Consider the following 19,133-nt stretch of genomic DNA (forward strand, 5'->3'; position numbering starts at 1 on the left):
GTTTGTTTGTTTTTTCATATACTTGCATGCCTTTTCACTTAAAGCACTTTTCAGCTTCTCTCTGGCAGATCTGAATTGCTAGCATTACTACCCTTGCTCTTGGGGGCCATTATTAAGTAAAATAAGGGTTTCTGAACACAAGCACTGGATACCGCGACAGCCAATCTGACAACGGAGACGGCTACTGAGTGACTAACAGGAGAGGAGCACATACAGTGTGGAAACGCTGGACCAGGGATGAGTCACGTCCCAGATGGGACAGATGGGGATTTCATGATGTTACTCAGAATGGCATGCAATTTAAAACTTACAAATTGCTTATTGCTATAGTTTTTCCATTTACTAGTTGCAGACCGCCATTGGCCATGGGAAACTGAAACTGCAGAGGGTGAAACCGTGGTAAGGGAGGACTACTGTACTTTTATAACAAAAATATCAAAACCCAAAATCAAAGCTCTCACAACATAACTTCTATTATTAGGTTGGTACAAAAGTAATGGTGGTTTTTGCAATTATTTTTAACCTTTTAAACCACAATTACTTTTGCACCAACCTAATACAAACCATACTCCTTGAAACTACAGTGAAGTGTCATACTGATGTCCGTTACATGTATTAATTTATTGCCCTTTTCTCATTTGGTGCCCAGGAAATTCTAATTGATAACATCAGATTGACAAAGCCACTAAACGATTATTGCAAGTTTTTAGAAAAATGACTAGATTATAAAGCAAGGATATCACATTAGCTCCTTAACTATTAGTTTCACAAAGCCATCAAAATGTTCTAGAGTCAATTTTATTATTCGATAGAAGGCTAGTGAATCCAGTGGCATAAAGCCAGAAAGGCATAGAAGCAGAGTTAGTTAGAAATTAAGTAGCTAAAGTTAAAATCGTGTGTTAAGAAAATCTAGAATAACATGAATGGGGATTATGGAAGCAAAATTCTTACTACCAAGTTTATTAAATAAGCAGAGAGGTAATTTGAGGCGTATTTTACCTACGGATCATGTTCCGGGTGTACCAAACAGAAGGAAATAAATCCTTCAGAACAGATGTATAGTTACGATTTAAATCCTGTCCAGCTAAGGAACACCGGTAGTTTCCTACAATCACACCATCTGGATTTAGCATGGGTACCACCTTGAAAATGAAAGTGTCCCGAAGCAACTGTGCATCACTTGAGTCTCCTAAAATGAAATCTAGGAAGCCTTTCATGATCCAAGAACTGTTGGTTTCTCCTGGGTGTACCCTTGCAGTCAAAATCACGGCCTTTTGCTTTCTTGAGTCAACATTCTTCAAAGGGGTGGTGATCGTTAAAACATACACCATATTCCTAGCAATCGTGTGGCACAGGACGCGTATTTTACAAAACTTTGATCGCACTGGGTCATTATTGATGGTAGAAAGGTATTCTTGCAGGTCGGTGTAAGTGTATGGATAACAGTGAGCAAAGTAGCAGGTATCCTTGTTGTGTGGAAATTGAAATGTCCACGTAAGAGAGAAATAATGGCGCCCATCTTGCCCAGGGTTGTTCCTGTAATACTTGATTTGGTCTCCTATTCTCTGCCAGCCAATATTACGAGACTTCGCCTCTTTTTCAGAATAAAACAGTGGGCGCATACCCCGATTGTAAAGACTAGCAGGCTTGGTGAAATTGATAACAGTGAATCTGTAGACAATTCCTGCTCGGGTATTAGTGACTTGGAAATAGTACCACTGAGTGTGCTTATTTGTGAAGAGGTCGGGACGCACAGTCAGCTGGTATTCATATTCTGCCCTAATACATAAAAAAGGAAGGAAGAAAGAGAACATAAAAATGTAGAAACAACATTCAAGTTTAAATAAATAAGGAAAATCATTTTATTTTGCTATTCACGGAAAGCTTTTTTTGGGGGGAATGGGGGCCAACAATGTTTGTTTAGGCAGTATCCTAAATGGTAAGTAATTGCAAAGATCAAAGTTTTGAAATTTTCTCTTTTCTTGGATGTGAAACTGCTTCTATGCTAATTCTATAGCCTTTTTTTTATTACTTTGTGATTCAAGACAGCACCTAAAAATGGGCCTTTGATAAAAAAAATTATACTTTCAATCCAATTACATTTTCTATAAAAGAAACAATTAAAGAGGTCTTGAAACTGAATTCAAGTCCAATGTTTCTCTTTTTACTTCAGACATACAGTTCTGTTTTTTATTAGATTCTAATTCTAGGGATTGGAAATAACTGTCACTGAGAATGTTTTAAGACATATAAATTAACATGACCACATAGATTATAAAATTTTAAACACTTTGAGGATCGTATTTGGTGACTATTTGTATCCCCCATATTTAATCACTGAGGATACTTAAATAAAGGTAAAAATAATTTTACTGGTATATTACATAATTATTATTTACTGGTATAAAATTATTATGTATACAAAAATTATTATGTGCACATATATAGCTATCTTACCTGGTTAGTTGTGACCTTTTTCTTTACCAAGTACCTTTCTATTGTATCAGCACTATGCAATGTGTGTGTGTGTGTGTGTGTGTGTGTGTGTGTGTGTGTATAAACAGTGACCTAGGAATAGGTGAAATAAATGTTGCAAAATCTTGATAACTGCTGTTGAATCTAGGTGGTATATGGCAGTTAATGTAGAACTGCTTTATTCTCTGTACTTAAGTGTACGTTTAAACATTTTTATAACAGAATTTTTTAAAAGAATGCCATTGGATAGCATGCATGTTCCCAAATGTATTTTGTGGAACATGTATCCCAAGAACTGTTCCACTGAAAATAGTATAACAGTCTGAGAAGGTGTGTGTGTACATACATAACAATTCATATTGGCATTCTGAAAATGTACAGTACAGAAACCTGCTTAACTTTAACTCAGAGTTCTTAAAATTATTTGAACCCAGAATTGGAACCTTTCATATCCATCCCCACAATCATCTTTAATTAGCATCCATACTTTAAGGAATTACAATTCAGTTATGGAGACTAAAACTTTCATGTACCTACTATAGAGAAGAGTAAATAGGTGATGGCCTAGATCCTCAAATAAACATAATTAAAACCTACACTTTGACTACCTTCTGTAGATTACCACTCTCAAACCTTGCTTCAAACATCAAAGTACTGTCACAATTATCCACAGGCTGCTTCAGGGGGGTCCGGTTGCCCCCAACTCGGGAATACACAAAACAGGGCTCTTTGTAAGCTGATGAGAGAAGAAGGCCATCAAGATATTAAGCCATGTCTAAAGCATAGGCCATTCTGTATAGAATTTGGAGCTACAGTCATAAGTGAAGTGTCACTAATTTTTAAAGTAATTTGGTATTAACACATAGATTTATGTTGAAATGAGAAAATCTACAAGTATTTAGACTAGAAAAGCAATTCCTCAAATAAATTCATATATTTCTCACATTAAAAATCCTCATTCTGCTTTCGGTTATTATGAAGTAATTGGCTCTGAACTTGCCTTCTCACTGTAAATGACCCTAACACTGGACCAAAAAAATCCCCTATTGAGAGAGAGAGAATAATATAATAGCTGCAGGGCACTCCACTGGATTTAGCTTTGAAACCTGATGTGAAGCACAATTCCTTTTAAATATAATTTTCCATCCTAATGGCCAAAGTGATGTTTTATTTTAAAGTAACTTTGCATAAACTGCAGTACACCTTCAAGATCACTAGCACCAAATAAACATTTGGATCAACATGTAACCAAACATCTTTATGGGGAAAGGGATTTCCCAGCAATCCGCAATTTCCACCATAAACAGCAAAACAAATATAACTAAAAGATTAACTAAGGTACCAAATTATACTTTATAGCAACAGTTTCCTTATGTACTCACCATCTTCAGCTAGATAAACGACAGTATCTTCCTTGGAGTTTGGATAAAGGGGTTCTATCTCCAGACCTGTTGGGATGTACACCGGCTCAGAACAAGGAGTCCAATCTGTAAAAAAAAAAGAGAAAACATTACTTGAATATGACAAAAATAAAACAGGAAGATTTTATTGTGTATTTTCAAGTCATACATTGGTAGATCTACACTAAAATTTAGTGTTTTGTGTGGGGCTAGATTTTACCAAGGGCTCATGGGAAGTAATAACGAACATTGTCACACTTGAACACAACCCATAACATTTCATTCACATGTTGTTGTAAATTACTACAGTAAGTAGTTCATGATTATTTTGTTATTACATATTTTATACTAAAGTTTCTATTTCTCTTGGATGCCTTTCTGACCCACCTCTGGGAGTCTTGCTCCATCTTTTATTCGCTTTTTCCCTGAATCTTCAGCCTCTTGCCTGATAATGGTTGTCTCTTAAGCTTAATAAAATGTTCAGGTTTCTTCTGTCTCCCCAAAGGAAAGCTATCCTTGAACCCCTACTTTCTTCTTTAGCTATACCAGCTTTCCTTGTCTTCATTATTTTTAGTACCAAATTTCTTAAAAGTTGTCTGAACCTTGCTCAAATGCATGATCTATATTTGACCGAATTTTTGGCCATGATCTGTGTGATTGGAAAAAGTGAGTTCACAGCCCAATTACCCTAGTTGTTCCCACATTTTAGTTCTATCATTAGAAATGGAGAAAGAACCTGTACAATATGGTCAATTTTGCAGTTTATCAAAGTACTCTTACTTTCGGTCACATGGTGTATCTATGTTTAACTTTCTGAAGAAATGCCCAACTTTTCCAAAGGAGCTGCATGATTTTATATTCCCACCATCAGAGTCTGAGGATTCTGATTTCTCTACGTTCTCATCAACACTTGTTACCTGATTTTGATTTTAGTCATCCTAGTGGGTGTAGAGTGGTATCTCACTGTGGTATTAATTTGCACTTCTCAGATAACTAAAGATGCTGAATATATTTTCATGTGTTTATTGGCCATGTTTACCTTCTTTGGAGAAATGTCTATTCAGGTCACTTGCACATTTTTAATTGAGTTATTTGTCTTTTTATTGTGAGCTGTAAGAGTTCTGCATAAGTCCTTCATCAGGCAGTTTGCAAATATTTTATCTCATTCTGTGGGTTGTATTTGCACTTTTGATAGTTTCCTTTGAAGCACAAAAGCGTTTAATTTCGATGAAATTCAATTGAGCCATTTTTGTTGTTGCTGCTTATGCTTTTGGTGCTATAGCTAAGAATCCATTGCCAAATCCAAAGTCATGAAGATTTACTTTTTGTTTTCTACTAAGAACTTTGTAGCTTGGCTCTGACTTCGCTCTTGTTTTGCACTAGGAAGTTAAAGAGAATTCGCCCCACTAGATGTAATATTAAATGTGGTTTGCTAATTTCATACCATCCTATCTAAATTCTTTGCCTCTTTAGTTCTAATTCTTTTAAACAGTCAGCACCACTGATCTTGTTAATCTTCTCAGATAAGACATGGACATCATAGAAAGACATCACAGGAAAACTACAGACCTATATCTACTATGAACGTAGATACAAAATTCCTCAACAAAATACTAATAAACTGAATCCAGAAACACATACAAAGAATTATACTCTATGCCCAAATAGAATTTACCCAGAAATTCAAGGTTAATATCCAACAATTAACGTCATTGCTGTAATGAAATCATTATAGTAGGTGTTGGTAGAATGTTTTATTTTCTCTCCCTCTGCAGGCTTTTATTCTCTTTCACACTGTAGTGTTATATTTTCTCTTGCACTATTCTGGCTTCTCACACGATGGGGTGGGGGTTGGGGGTTCCCTGGAAGGTGGGCTTCTCCTGTTATCTTCTCAGATAAGAAAGCTGAAGGGTAACTGGAGAGGTTATGTGACTTTACCAAGGTCATATACTTAAGTTAACAGCAAAGCCAAGACTTCACTCAGACTTGTAAGGGCAGTGTTCTTTCCACTTCATTATGTTTTAAAAATTCTATTGACATGCTGTATTACATTAGTTGATGTCTCTGTCTGGTTTTGTACCTAGGGTAATACTGGTTTCATTGAATCAGTTGGGAAGTTTTCCCTTCTCTTCCTTTTTTTGGAAGAGTTTATGAAGAATTGGTAGGAACTGTCTGGTAGAATGTTCCAAACATTAAGTGTATGGTAGAATTCAGCAATGAAGCATGGGCTTTTCTTTGTAGTTTTTCTATTACTAATTCCAAATCTTATTATATGTCTATTTAAATTTTCAATTTCCTCTTGAGTAAGTTTCAGTAGTTTTGTCTTTCCAGGCATCTGTCGATTTATCTATCTACTCATTGGCATTTCTTATTAGTCTGTATCTGGTTCTCATTTAATTTGATAATTACATCCTCTTAGTTTTCTGGAACAGGCTTCTCAGGACAGTTACAGACATCCTCAAAGTTTAGAATACTCAAGCCTTTGAAAGTGTTCTCAATTAGAATCGTCACTTTGTTTTGCACTTGCGTTATCTGTTATAAAGCTTTACATAACTTCTTAACAAGGGTATCCAAAATGTAGGTACTTCTTCAAAAGGCTTCACAGCACACCCAAAAGTGTAGTAATACTAAGGAGCCACTTAATTTTGTCTTAAGGCAGACTATGTGACTTTATTAAGAAATTGCCAGGATAAGCCATTTCCATATGCAGCATTAAATACTAATTCAAGTTAGTTCACAGTTACACAAACAAAAGAACATTCAAGAGTAGAAGGCCCTGCAAAATTACAGTTGCATACGCTACTTGTTGCTCTCCCAATATTTATTCTGATCTTTTCTTGTTTGTTTTTACTACCAAAAATCTGACTTTATAAGGTGGCGATGAGCTCCACTAAAGACCTCAATCTTCTAGGCTTCTCTGTGGCTAGGAGCAGCCATAATATAAATTTGGCCAATGAGATGTAAAAAATACTGGTGAAATTTTTGGGAAAGCTGCTTTCCTCATAAAAAGGGACAGAATCGCTGGCATGCACATTTTACTCTTTGTATTTCTTCTTCCTTTTGTATTCCTCTTAACAACGTGTCTCAAAAAGCAAAAGTTTTTAATTTTGATGAAGTCCAATTTATCTTTTCATTTTATTAATCATGTTTTTGGTGTCAATTCTAAGAACTTGCTTAGCTCTAGATTGTGAAGATTTTTTCCTATTTTTAAGTTTTATCATTTTTTGTCTTACATTTAAATTTGTGATCCAGTTTGAATTGTTTTAATAAAGCACTAGATTTCGTTTTTTAAAAAGCACTGGACTTTTCTTGTTCTTTTTTTCTTTCTTTTTTTTTTTTTTACCTATGGGTGTCCAACATTTGATGAAAATGCTAACTTTCCTCCATTGAATTGCTTTTGCACCTTTGTCAAAAATCAGTTGGGCATATCTATGTGGTTCTATTTCCATCTCTATTGTTCCATTGATCTATGTATATCCTTCCACAAATACCAGGGCCTTGGCTACTGTAGCTATGTAAGAGGTCTTGAAATCACCTTATGATTTCTTTTTCAAAATTGTTTTAGCTAGTCTAAGTTCCTTCACTTTTCCATATAAATTTTAGACTCATTTTGTCTAATCTACAAAAAAATCTTGATAGGAATTGCCTGGAACCTATCGATTTGGGGAGAACTGACCTCTTGACTATATTGAGTTTTCCAATCCATGAACATGGTGTAATTCTTGATTTATGTAGATCTTCTCTGATTCCTTTCATTAGCATTATATAGTTTTAAGCATACAAGTCTCGAACCTGTTTTGTTAGGTTTATACCTGCTTCAATTTTAAAGTGATTGTAATGGTAATGTTCTTTGTTGTGGTGGTGCTTTGGATTGCATAGATGTATGCATTTGCTAAAATTCATTGAATGATACACTTAAATGCATGCATTTCATTGAATGTAAAATTTACCTCAAAAATAAAAAAGAATCATAAACGAAGAATTAAACTCTAGCTAATAATACACTGAAGTGTTAGAGGTAAAACGTAAATATGTCTGCAAGTTACTTTGAAATAAATAAAAAAACTGAGACGGTTTGATGGGTAGAGAAAGGGATGGATAGTTGGTTACACATGTGATAAAGAAATATGGCAAATAATTGATAATAAGAATCTAGCTCGTGAGATTTGGGTGTCCCTATACAATCCTTTCAACTTCTCTCTATATTTGAAATTTTTCATAATAAAATATTGAGAAACAAGAAGTTAAAAACGGAGTAAGAGGTTAAATAAAACCAAAATAAGCCTAAATGAATCAGATGTACCAAAAAATAATAAATTAATGAATTTGAAAACAACTAATAAATATACTCAAACACTGATTCCTTGGGAAAAAAACTAACAAGATAATCCTACTAACATAATCAGGGGCGAAGAAAAATAGAATGTACAAAAAACTTAACATAAAATGTGAGAACAGAAGGGGAAAATCTCATGTAGTCAAAGGAATTTATAATAATTACAAGAGAATATTTTGACTAAGTCTATGTGACTGAATTAAAAATCCTGCATGAAAGCATTATTTTTCTAGGAAAACACAAATATCCAAAACTGTCCATGAGATAGATGGAAAACCTAAATAGAACTAACAAAGAAGAAACACAAATTTTACAACAAAAATACCTTCTGTATATCTAAAACAACAAGAACAATATGTCCAGACTGTTTTAGGGGAATTCTATCAAACTTTAAAAGAACAGTTACAGTATTATTCAAACTGTTCTAGAACATAAGAAAAAATTCTGAAAAATATTTATAGCAAAATCAAAAGAAGTACAAAAGCTACAAAATGACAAATTTAGCTTACTCATGAATATTAGAGCAAAAATTCTGTAAAAGATTTTAGCAAACAGAACCTAGCAACACACAAATAATACACAATGAATAACTGCAATTCATTCCAATAATATCAGCTGATTCCATATTAGGGAAACTACTATAGTATAATTCACCAAAGTAACATATCAACTGATAGTATTATGACACTTTCCATAGATGTTGAAAAGGCATTTAATAAAAGTTAATTATTCCTGGTAAAGTTTCTTATTAATACAAGAATAAATGGATAGTTCCTTAATCTGATCAAAAGCAAATTCAAACCATAAGCTAATAGTTTGCTTTGAGAGAAAACCACTAAAAACATTCCCATTAAAATGAAGAACAAGATTAATGTAAAACCATTAAATATTTTTTGAAAGTATGAGTCAATGCATTTAGTCAAGAAAAAGAAGAATGACGTATACAAATTGGAAATGAGGAGATTTAGTTACATTACTAGTAGATGATATAATTGCATAACTAGCACATATACAAAACTTAAAAACTACAAACAACAGGTGGGTTGTTTCCAAATTAATACACAAAACAACTTTCTTCTACAGAACAAGTTAGAAAATAATATGCAATAAAGATTCAATTTAAAATAGCAACAAAACAATATCTAAAAATAAAGCTTAGAAAAGGTGCAGGAATAATTTTAAACTATACTAAGGGAGATAAAGGAAAACTAGAATAAACAGTGAGACATACCTTGGTCTTGGCTAGGAAGATGCAATATTGTAAAGCTGTCACTCTTTCTTAATCTATAAATTCAATGTGATCACAATAAAGTTACCATTATTAATTTTGGGACAACCAGGAAAGCTTATTTTAAATTCCATGTAGAACTATAATAAGGCAAAAGTAGCCAAGAAATTGGAAAATTTTTAAAAAGAATAAAAGGAATGATGGGGAACTAAGTTTACCACATAGCAAAGTTTATAGTTTTTAAAGTTATAGCATTAAAGGGTTTTGAGCCACCATATGAATACACAGGTTAATGGAATAGAATTCAAAATTAGACTTAGGATTTTGGTATATAGTAATTGTGGCATTTCCAATCAGTAGTCAAAATATAATTTAATAATTTTGTTGGAACTGGTTAGACAGTTAGTTAATGGAACTGAATTGGGAGTTCATTTCTTGCATCAAAATGGGTTGGTGGGAAAAAATTTAATCAGAAAAAATACAACCTGAAAAGTGCTAAGAGAAACATGGGAATTTCAAAACCCAGAAGCCATAGAAAAATGATAGGCAAAGTGATTACATAAAAATTAAAAAATTCTACATGACGAAGACAAAGGGCAAATGACAAACTGGGGGAAAAAATGTAAGCAACATACATGACAGAGTAAACTAATCTCCTAAATATATAAGAGCACTTACGATCAAGAAGAAACTGAAAGTATGACCAACAACAAAATGGGAAAGAACTTTATCAGATAGTTTACATAAAAAGTCCATAAACATACCTGTTGGCCATTTGTATGTCTTTGTTGGAAAAACATTTATTCAAGACCTTAGCCCATTTTTAAATCTGGTTATCAGTATTTTCTTGCTATTGAGTTGTAGAAATTCCTTATATATTTTAAAGATTAACTCTGTCAGATATATAGTTTGCAAATATTTTTCCCATTCCATAGGTTGGCTTCTCACTGAGTTGATTATTTCCTTTGCTGTGCAGAAGCTTTTCAGTTTGATGTTATCCCCCCTTCTTTATTTTTGCTTTTCTGGCCTGTGCTTTTGGTGTCATATCCATGATATTGCCAAAACAATGTCATGAAGCTTTTCTCCTTTGTTTTCTTTTAAGAGTTTTACAGTTTCAGGTCTTATGGTTAAGTCCTTAATCCATTTTGAATTGAATTTTTATTATGGTGTAAGAAAAGGGTCATCCATTTTCAGTCTTCTGCATGTGCATATCCAATTTTCTCAACAACATTTGTTGAAGAGATGATTCTTTCCCCATTGTGTAGTGTATTCTTGGCATGCTTATCAAAGATCAATTGATTTATTTCTGGGCTCTTTATTCTTTTCCATTCTGTTCCATATATCTGTTTTTATGTCAGTACCATACTGTTTTGATTACAGTAGATGTGTAATCTATTTTGAAATCAGAAAGTGTGGTGCCTTCAGCTTTGTTCTTCTTTTCCAATATTGATTTGACTACTCTGTAGCCTTTTGTGGGTGCAGCTGAATTTTAGAGTTGTTTTTCTATTTCTGTAAAAAATGCCATTGGGATTTTGATAGGGGCTGCATTATCAACATCACTGATCTTCAGGAAAATGTAAATCAACACCACAGTGAGATATCATCTCACACCTGTCAGGATGGCTATCACCAAAAAGCAAAAGAAAAATGTTGGCAAAGATCTGGAGAAATTGGAATCAAATTGAAATGTAAGCATAAATGCACGCCAGTTTTCAAAGACTAAATATAAAAAAAGGAATGTAAAATAGTTTGGATATATTTGGGTTAAATAAAATATATTTTTGAAATAAATTTAACTTGCTTCTTTTGACCTTTTTAAATGTGGCTCCTAGAAAATTTAAAATTGCATTTCTGTATAATATATGTTCTGATATAATATTTCTGTTGGCATGTACTGTTCTAACACCATGAGTCTCCTCATTAAAATCAAAGTTTGCAAAGTAAATTTACTAGTGTTTGAATCCCAAAACTGCTAAGAACATACCAATATGCTGGACTTTTTCATCAATGACCTCACAGTGGTATGGCCACCGTGTTTGACTCAGTGGACCAGAAGAAGAGACACCATATAAATCTCGTGGTTCACGAAGACGTGGCACCCATCTCCCTAGCTGATATTCCAAAAGTATCTGTGTAGTCCGGGGAAAAGACGGGTCATTAATGGAGTGACCTGAAAAAGATTATTTAAACACAATGATGAATGATAAGAAGGAAACCTCCAATTCCTATAATTTTTTTATATATTCTTTTTTTCCTTTTCAACACTATTAATCTGTGAATATTTGTGGATATAATTATAAATATTTTAACAATAAAAGTACTAATTAAATTTTTTAACAGTTGATCTTCACAATAGCTAAAAAACAGGTGTTGACCCCAAATACTATTAATTGATGCTAACTTCTCACTGCTACTCAAAAAAACATTTTGGAATTTGGCAGGGATTGCATTTGTTTCTTGCAGCCTTTCTAGCAAACTGCTTACTGCTAAGTCATCTTAAACCTAATCACACTGAGGCAACTATTTGACCAATGGGTTAACTATACCAGTGATCCTATGTCCTCACCACCTACTGGAACTATCTTCTCAAAGTCACAACTTTTGCTCAGTTCTCATTCCAGGACCACTGTGTGACACAACCCCAGGAACATAATTCACATCGAATATAATGGGGCTGCCCCAGGTACCCTGTTGCCCCGAAAATAAGACCTAGCTGGACAATCAGCTCTAATGCGTCTTTTGGAGCAAAAATTAATGTAAGACCTGGTATTATATTATATTAATTATATTATATGACCTGGTCTTATATTACAGTAAAATAAAATGTTTGCTCCAAAGACGCATTAGAGCTGACTGTCCGGCTCGGTCTTATTTTCAGGGAAACACGGTAGGTAGTGCAGGGGCCCTCTCTCTTCCAATGGGATAACTGAAACATCAATTTGATGTTGATAATCACCTCTCCTTAGGCTCATTTCCCTGTCTTTTGTGATGCTACCTTTCCTGGTTTTCTCCCTACCTTTCACATACTTGATTCTATTTGTCTCGCTGATTCCTTTTGCTTTTCCATCTCTGAAACATGGGTTTTTTTTTAACCTAGATTTAATTCTTAGCTGTTTTTATACAATAGCAGATAAAGCAATTGGCCTGGGAGCCAGACAAACAGTTCTATTCTACTATTTTATTTCTATATGCTTTGGGTTGGCCAATGCAGCCTCTTTGAACATAAATCTTACTGGGTATATGTAAATAAGGAATAATATTACCCTCCCTTGCTACTTGTCAGGGTTGTTATATAGATCCATTTATTTGACAGGCAGTTATTAAGCATCTAGTATTCCATTAGGTGAATAGGCCACATTTTGTCTAATTTACTGTATGACTCAAAAATGACAAGGCAGTAATTTATTAATCAGATCCATACCTCATACTATTTGTAAATGTAAATTATAGAAAAATCAAATACCAGAATTCAAAGTACATAAAAGTACTTAAAGAAAACTTAGATAATTATATTGATAATCTTGAGGTAGAGAAGGCTTTGGTAGCTGAAATAGATAGAAAAATGAAGTGCCATCAATGAATAATGATAAACTTAACATCAAAATAATTCTAAACAAGAAAGCAACGTAAACAAAGTTACGAATTACTATAAATGATCAACTCGTAACACAAGAAACTATAAACAGACATGGGTATGAAATAATCCTCAATTTCTTTAGCAATCAAGGAAATGTTAGTTAACATAGTAAGTTCCCCCCTTTTTCCCAACAGACTGGAAAAATTTGAAAAAGATAAAAAGCGCAGCAGGGCGACGTCCACAAAATACTACTACCAATTTTCTGTGAGCATGGGTAGAACTATGAGCACAAATGTAAAGAAAAACGTCTAGAAGGATAAACACCAAACTGAGAATAGTCATTATTTCAAAAGTGAAGCTATGTTATCAGGAAAGTGGTGAAAAAAGACAAAATACATAAAGACCATATCTTCAATTTCAAAATATCTATGATAGATATGTGAATATTTGGAAGAAATATTTTAGTGTGTGTTTGAAAGTACAACTCTAAATGCATAAATTTTAAAAAACTGAGTCTACATCAAGATGCCCACACACATGAATATTTGCAAATGAATGACTATTAAGGAAATTCTTCGTACAGGCATACTTCATTTAAATAAAGTTGCAGTTCCAAAACACTGTCCAAAATAACTTGAGTCCTACTACAAATGTATTTAAAGAGCTAGTTATTTAAAGAAATTCCAAGGTAAATTCTTATATTAAGTCTTTTATAAAGTATTGACCACTTTCATTTAGTTTCATGAAAAGTTAGGTTTACCTAAAACAAACATTAAGAGTTTGAACTCCAAAAGTTTCTTACAAAAGTGAATACATTTCTCTCTCCTTATCTAATAACAAAACAATAACTCCCTATATTACTCAATCTGACTTTTTAATAGTTTCCTCATCTTTTTTTTCATCCACTGAAGGTCTTATCATAAAGAGAAGGGAAAATATATGGATAAGGTCAAACCTGTTAAAAGTGCGCACCGGTGGAGATCTTCACGTACAATTTTCACAAAAGTCTCCTCATCCTAAAACAAGAGTTTTAAAATATTTCTCTTTTTAAAACCAAGTTTCCAAATCCAGACATTTTTTTACATCAATTTTTGTACTAAGAATTGACTGCCTTTACTCTATAATAAATGAAAAAAAATTAAAGGATTATTATGGGCTAGTGGGCTCAAAGCACCCAACACTTCAAACATCCTGAAACCTTAAAGTTTTCGTCTTTCATTCCTCTTCTTCCACAGGGTAAGGTCATATTAATGATTGTAGAGAAGAAGTAAAATGTAAAGATTCTTTGTAAGCTTGGGAAAACAATTTAAATTAAGAATAAAATGAACAAAAATGAAAAAAGGAAAAGAAAGAAAAGAAACACAGAAGGCCATAGACTTAAAGTGTTAGACCTCATTTTGGGGTGCTTATTGTGGCACCTTAACTTACATACATGATCATTTATACTTTACTACAATGTGAATAAAATCTCTCAGAAATATGCACTAGAACCAGACAACATCTTTTTAAATATTGCATTTTGTCCACCCCCCTTTTTTCCTCCCTGTCCTCTCCTTTGTTACATCAGAGCCACATTAACCCTACTAATGTGACACACAGTAGGTTTAGAATACAGAAGGTTCCAGGATTAGGATACATATTATAATGAATACAGTAGAATCAGTACACATAAGAAAATAAAGAAAATAAGTGACACTCTTCCCAGCCTCTTCCCTGGGTCAGAGCTGCAAGCTGGGTCTTCCCTCCCCCCCAAAAAAAAAAAAAAAAAAAAAAAGTGGACATGAATTAAAAAAAATAAAACCCCTAATAACGGTTTTAATACACACATTTTAATAAAACTCACAAGAATCTTACCCCAATTTTTGTCTCAGAAAACACTACCGATATAGTTTCTCTTTCTAGATAGGGCATACTGCACACAGTAATATCTTGGCTTTCACTAAAATTATTTCCCAACTTCAGTGACAATTGATTTAAATGTTCAATCGATTTTTTACAACCAATTGATTTTACAATATTTTTACTGGGAATCTATATTTTACAACACAAGTTTTATCTCAAATTAAGTAAGGTAAAATTGAGAAAAACATACGGATTCATCTTCATCACTGATTGTTCTGTCTGAATAGTCTTCCTTTTCTGAATCTTCTGACATCTCTTCAATATTTGGCTTGAAATTTTTTTTATTATGGAGGTAGGCTGTAAAACAATTTCTAAGGAATTTATTTGACAGTATTCTGTTTAAATTGAAAGTGTTTATCACCTTAAATGAGTACCCATTCAATTATACTGAATTAAGTGACAACAGGCTTCTCTAAAAAAACTATGCTAATTAGGACTTCAATTTCAAAGATTTGAAGAAATTTTCATTTTTACGAGAGAGAGATCAAATCTAAAAAAGACAAATCAAGTAAATAATTTAATTGAAAAAGAACTTCCAGGGAACACAGCCAAATCATTTACACCCTATATTTACAATTAAATACCACAGAGGGATGGCAAGTTCAGAATAATCCTGAGGCATTAAAAAGATCATGAATGAAAGAAAAATTATAGTTACTTGTTCTGGCAGTGAAATGTATAACAGCAATGGAGTTAAATTTTTTTCCCGCTTACTTTTCAATTGACTAACAGTTCAACTGCCTACAACAGACTTTTCTCTTTATATTTTGGTTAATATTCTACGTATAGATACTGTCTCTGTTGGAATATTCAATTATACTTGTCTTACTGAAATCTCAATAGTTATCAGAAGACTGTATTAGTGATCACCATTCTCCCTCCTATGCAAGTATCCCCCCAAGTAGTTATTAAGACAACTGAATAATAGAAATTCCTTGTCAAGATTCTATTACTTTTGAGAGACCCAAGTATTTATCAATTTCGAACCTAATGGTTTAAGCTTCTCTCTACAAAAGGCATGTTTCTGGAACAAGACTTCATAGAAGAAAGTCCAAGCTCCCTAACAAGTAACTACAAATGCAACAGAGAAGCCTGTCTCATTAAGGCCTTCTGCTAAGAGACTTAAGTTTCAGCCTGGGGATCACCGCAATTCCAAAGTGGGTTTGCATAACTTGGGATTTTATTTCCTTACATGAGCATGTGAAGCACACCACTGTTAGGACTCAAGGTCTGAGTGGTTCTTAGTAAATGCTATTCTGGCTAAATGTTAAAATGTAGGCACAGTATTTTGCAGACGCAGCTGCAACCTGATGATCTTAAGTGGAACCCAACCAGGTAAGTTTAGCCAACTGCAAAGAAATCAACATGTAATTAACCAAATAATGTACCTGAGCAGCGGCTAACCTCCTACGGGGAGAGAGATTTGGATGTGAACCCTCTTGTCTCCTTTACCTGCTGCAAGTAAATAAAACTACCTAGCGACAACCACGTCTAGTTCTTGGCTAGAACACCCCAAGCAGCGAACTCCTTGAGTTCAGTGATAGCAATACGCTGACCTGCTAGAGAGTAAATGTCGAGCTTCAGGAAAGCCACTCTGTGTGTATCTTCCTCCGCTGAAGCAGAAGAGGCAAAAGCAGGTGCGCCCAGGCAGGTCTGCAGGTAGGCAAGATGATCTTCTTGGTGGGACAGGCTGTTAAGCCACAATTATTCTCATCAATGCGTTCCTCCCACGCTCACTTCTGTACTCGCCGGGGTAGCGAGGAGCTCATTTTCCGGGGACGCGGTCTGTCCACGCGCTCTCGTTTTCGCAGGGGGCGCCCCTCCTGCGCTCTGCTTGCCTTCAGAGGCGGGCACCTGTCTCGCCTCGGCCGGCCTCTCGCCACCCCGGCCCCTAGTCCTCTGGCCAGGCCAGTTCCTTCCGTGCGGGTAGCAGCCGGAGGGAATCAGGGTCTAGTTGAACAGCCTCCAGCTACGCCCTTCACCAAGAGGCAAGGCTACTCGTTACCGGAGCAACGGGACCACCCTCGCGAGACTTCGGGCAGCCCTGGGGACGCACCAGCAAGGAGGGAAAAGAGCCTTCGTGGGATTTCGGCCAGAGCAAGGGAGACCACGGAGGATGAAGGGAGCTAGGGGTGCAGGAACTGGGGGCAGCGAGAATCCCGAGCTGCATGAGTGGAGAGCCCGGGTAGGGCTGGTGAGGCAATTTAGGAGCAGAGAAGGCAGAACAGTGACTTGTCCCTAGGTCCTACCAGGGAGGCAGTAGAACGTTACTGGTCAAGACTGGTGTTCTGTTGGTCTTTATTTGCACCGCATACGGCGTTGCATTCTGCACAATTGTGTGACTAATCTTTTTTCGATTCGAAATGAAAATTTTCTTTAAATACTTGGCAGAGGAGTCGTAGATATATTAAGATGAGCTCTCGATTCATACGAGCTTTGAGATTCTTTAAATAATCGCTAGGTAATGGTATTGAACACTTGTCTTGTGGGGAGCTATGCCAATCACTTTGCGTGTATTATCGAATTAAATATGATCTTCCCATAACAGACTTAGACATTATTCGTGTACATCCCATTTTGCTTTCCCCCTGATTTTTAGCTCTTGTGGGTAATTGAATGTATTCGGAAGATTTCCAACTATAGCTGAAAAAAATGTCTTGCAGATATTTGGTGCATATATGGGGTATTATATAGTATGTCATGAGATTTGTAATATTGTAGAAATGGAGATAATGGACAGTAGCAAGTTTGAAACAATAAAGGGCAAAGCACATTGGCTGAAGCACGGTAATGGGCTAATAGCCTCTCTTTAACTTTTGTAAGTTTCTGAAAAATAACAAGTTTTTTTGAAGTCAGCATTTTAGAAATTTGGGCCTTCCAGAAAAATGGAGGATATATTAGATCAAACTCTCGTAAAAAATAATTAATTCTTTTTAGTTGTAACTTGTTTAATGCCATACATGTTACTAAAGGTGACATGCACAGAAAATTTTTGTATATGTATATTTTTTGTTGGATTTTAGAGTCATGGTTTGTAAGCCATAGGATGTCAAATTTAGAATATGTCTAAATTTGGGGACCATAGTGAAACATCATTCTTCTAAACACTGGGAAATCACCTCAAAAGATAAAGAATAGTTCCCAGGCTCAGTGTGAAGTCTCATGACAAAAAAACATGAGTCTGTTTTTTTTCTCCCAATAACTGCCCCTGAACTGTGCGATGGAGAAATCCCCCTTTCCATGGAGGACATGTTGGCCAGATCCATAACTTTTCAGCCACTAAAACAGTTTCATTTTGGTATTTAAGATTTCATTCAGGGATTTGGTATTAAGTACATTTTAAACTTCAATTTCAAACTCAATTTAAAGTCCTCCTTCTCACCTTCCCCTCCACCCAGGAAGCTGAGATCTGTCCCCACTTCCCGTGGCTTGGGAAATGGGAGGGATTGGTGTTTTGCTATTTACTTTCATTCCTCCTTCCTTGTAGGTGCTGGTTTCTTGTGTTAGGATGAACAGGTGCTGGGGAGGAAGAGGGCTAATAGCTCCCTCACTGGGCCAAGTTGAAGTCTACAAGGATGGGCTCAAGTGCTGTTCTTGCTCTTTGTGGCTTCAGGAGGAGGGCGCTGGCTCCAGCCTGCCCCCGATAAGGGGCTCTCTTTACTGTGCATGCTTGCTCCCACACAATCTCTGATGAGAGGTAGTGGGGACTAGAGGTTAGAAGTGTGGGCTCAGGAGCCAACTGCCTGGGGTCAGAGACCCTGCTACTTCATAGCCACGTGTGACCTTGAGCCAGCTTTTTACCTTCCTTGTGCTACAACTTACTTACGTGTAAAGTGGGAATAATACAGTAGTACCTATCATGTAATTGTAAGGATTAAATGAGTGAATAACATATAAAGTGCCTGGAACTTGGTAAGGGCCCAATAAATGTTAGCTGTCATTACGATTTGACCAGCTGACCTCCAATTGGTGACAATGACACCACATCCCTCTGATACTTGGGTATCTACTCACCTTGCTGCCGTCATCCCTGCATTACTATAGTGTCACCACCGACCGAGGTTAAAACTAGCTAAGGAACTGAATCATGTGTTCTGTATGAGTGTAGTTTTTTTTTTTGCACGATGTTTTATGAGTACCTTCTGTAAGAGATTATTGAATGAAGGTTTCTTATCTAGGCAGAAATGACCAGTTGGGACTTCTAAAACCCATTTT

General features: G+C 35.3%; 2 protein-coding genes across 5 annotated transcripts in view; both read right to left on the reverse strand.

The window, feature by feature from the left end:
- LOC148757380 (cytosolic carboxypeptidase 3-like) overlaps positions 1-3,530 on the reverse strand; it is a 28,644-nt gene extending 25,114 nt beyond the window's left edge. The window contains exons 1-2 of one of the 4 annotated variants that reach the window (XR_016021927.1): positions 3,073-3,530; positions 1,000-1,779 (exon numbers count right to left, since the gene is read on the reverse strand). Coding sequence is in view for 2 of the 4 variants with exons in the window: in XM_019750848.3 (XP_019606407.3) it covers positions 1,000-1,779; positions 3,073-3,122 (830 nt within the window). In the remaining 2 variants the exon portion in view is untranslated. The remainder of the gene's footprint in view (positions 1-999; positions 1,780-3,072) is intronic. The other 3 variants (XR_016021926.1, XM_019750848.3, XM_088799910.1) reach the window with 3 other exon arrangements.
- On the reverse strand, positions 1,649-17,033 carry AGBL3 (AGBL carboxypeptidase 3). Its single transcript, XM_074315343.2, has 5 exons — positions 15,109-17,033; positions 13,972-14,032; positions 11,424-11,609; positions 3,858-3,962; positions 1,649-1,779 (listed from the first exon to the last, which is right to left on the reverse strand). The coding sequence occupies exons 1-5, from the start codon at positions 15,169-15,171 to the stop codon at positions 1,757-1,759; spliced, it is 438 nt and encodes a 145-aa protein (XP_074171444.2). The 5' UTR covers positions 15,172-17,033; the 3' UTR covers positions 1,649-1,756.
- Positions 17,034-19,133: the final 2,100 nt, after the last annotated feature.

This window comes from Rhinolophus sinicus, chromosome 8, assembly GCF_057876585.1.
Source record: "Rhinolophus sinicus isolate RSI-liver-muscle chromosome 8, RSI-T2T, whole genome shotgun sequence".
NCBI lineage: Eukaryota > Metazoa > Chordata > Mammalia > Chiroptera > Rhinolophidae > Rhinolophus > Rhinolophus sinicus.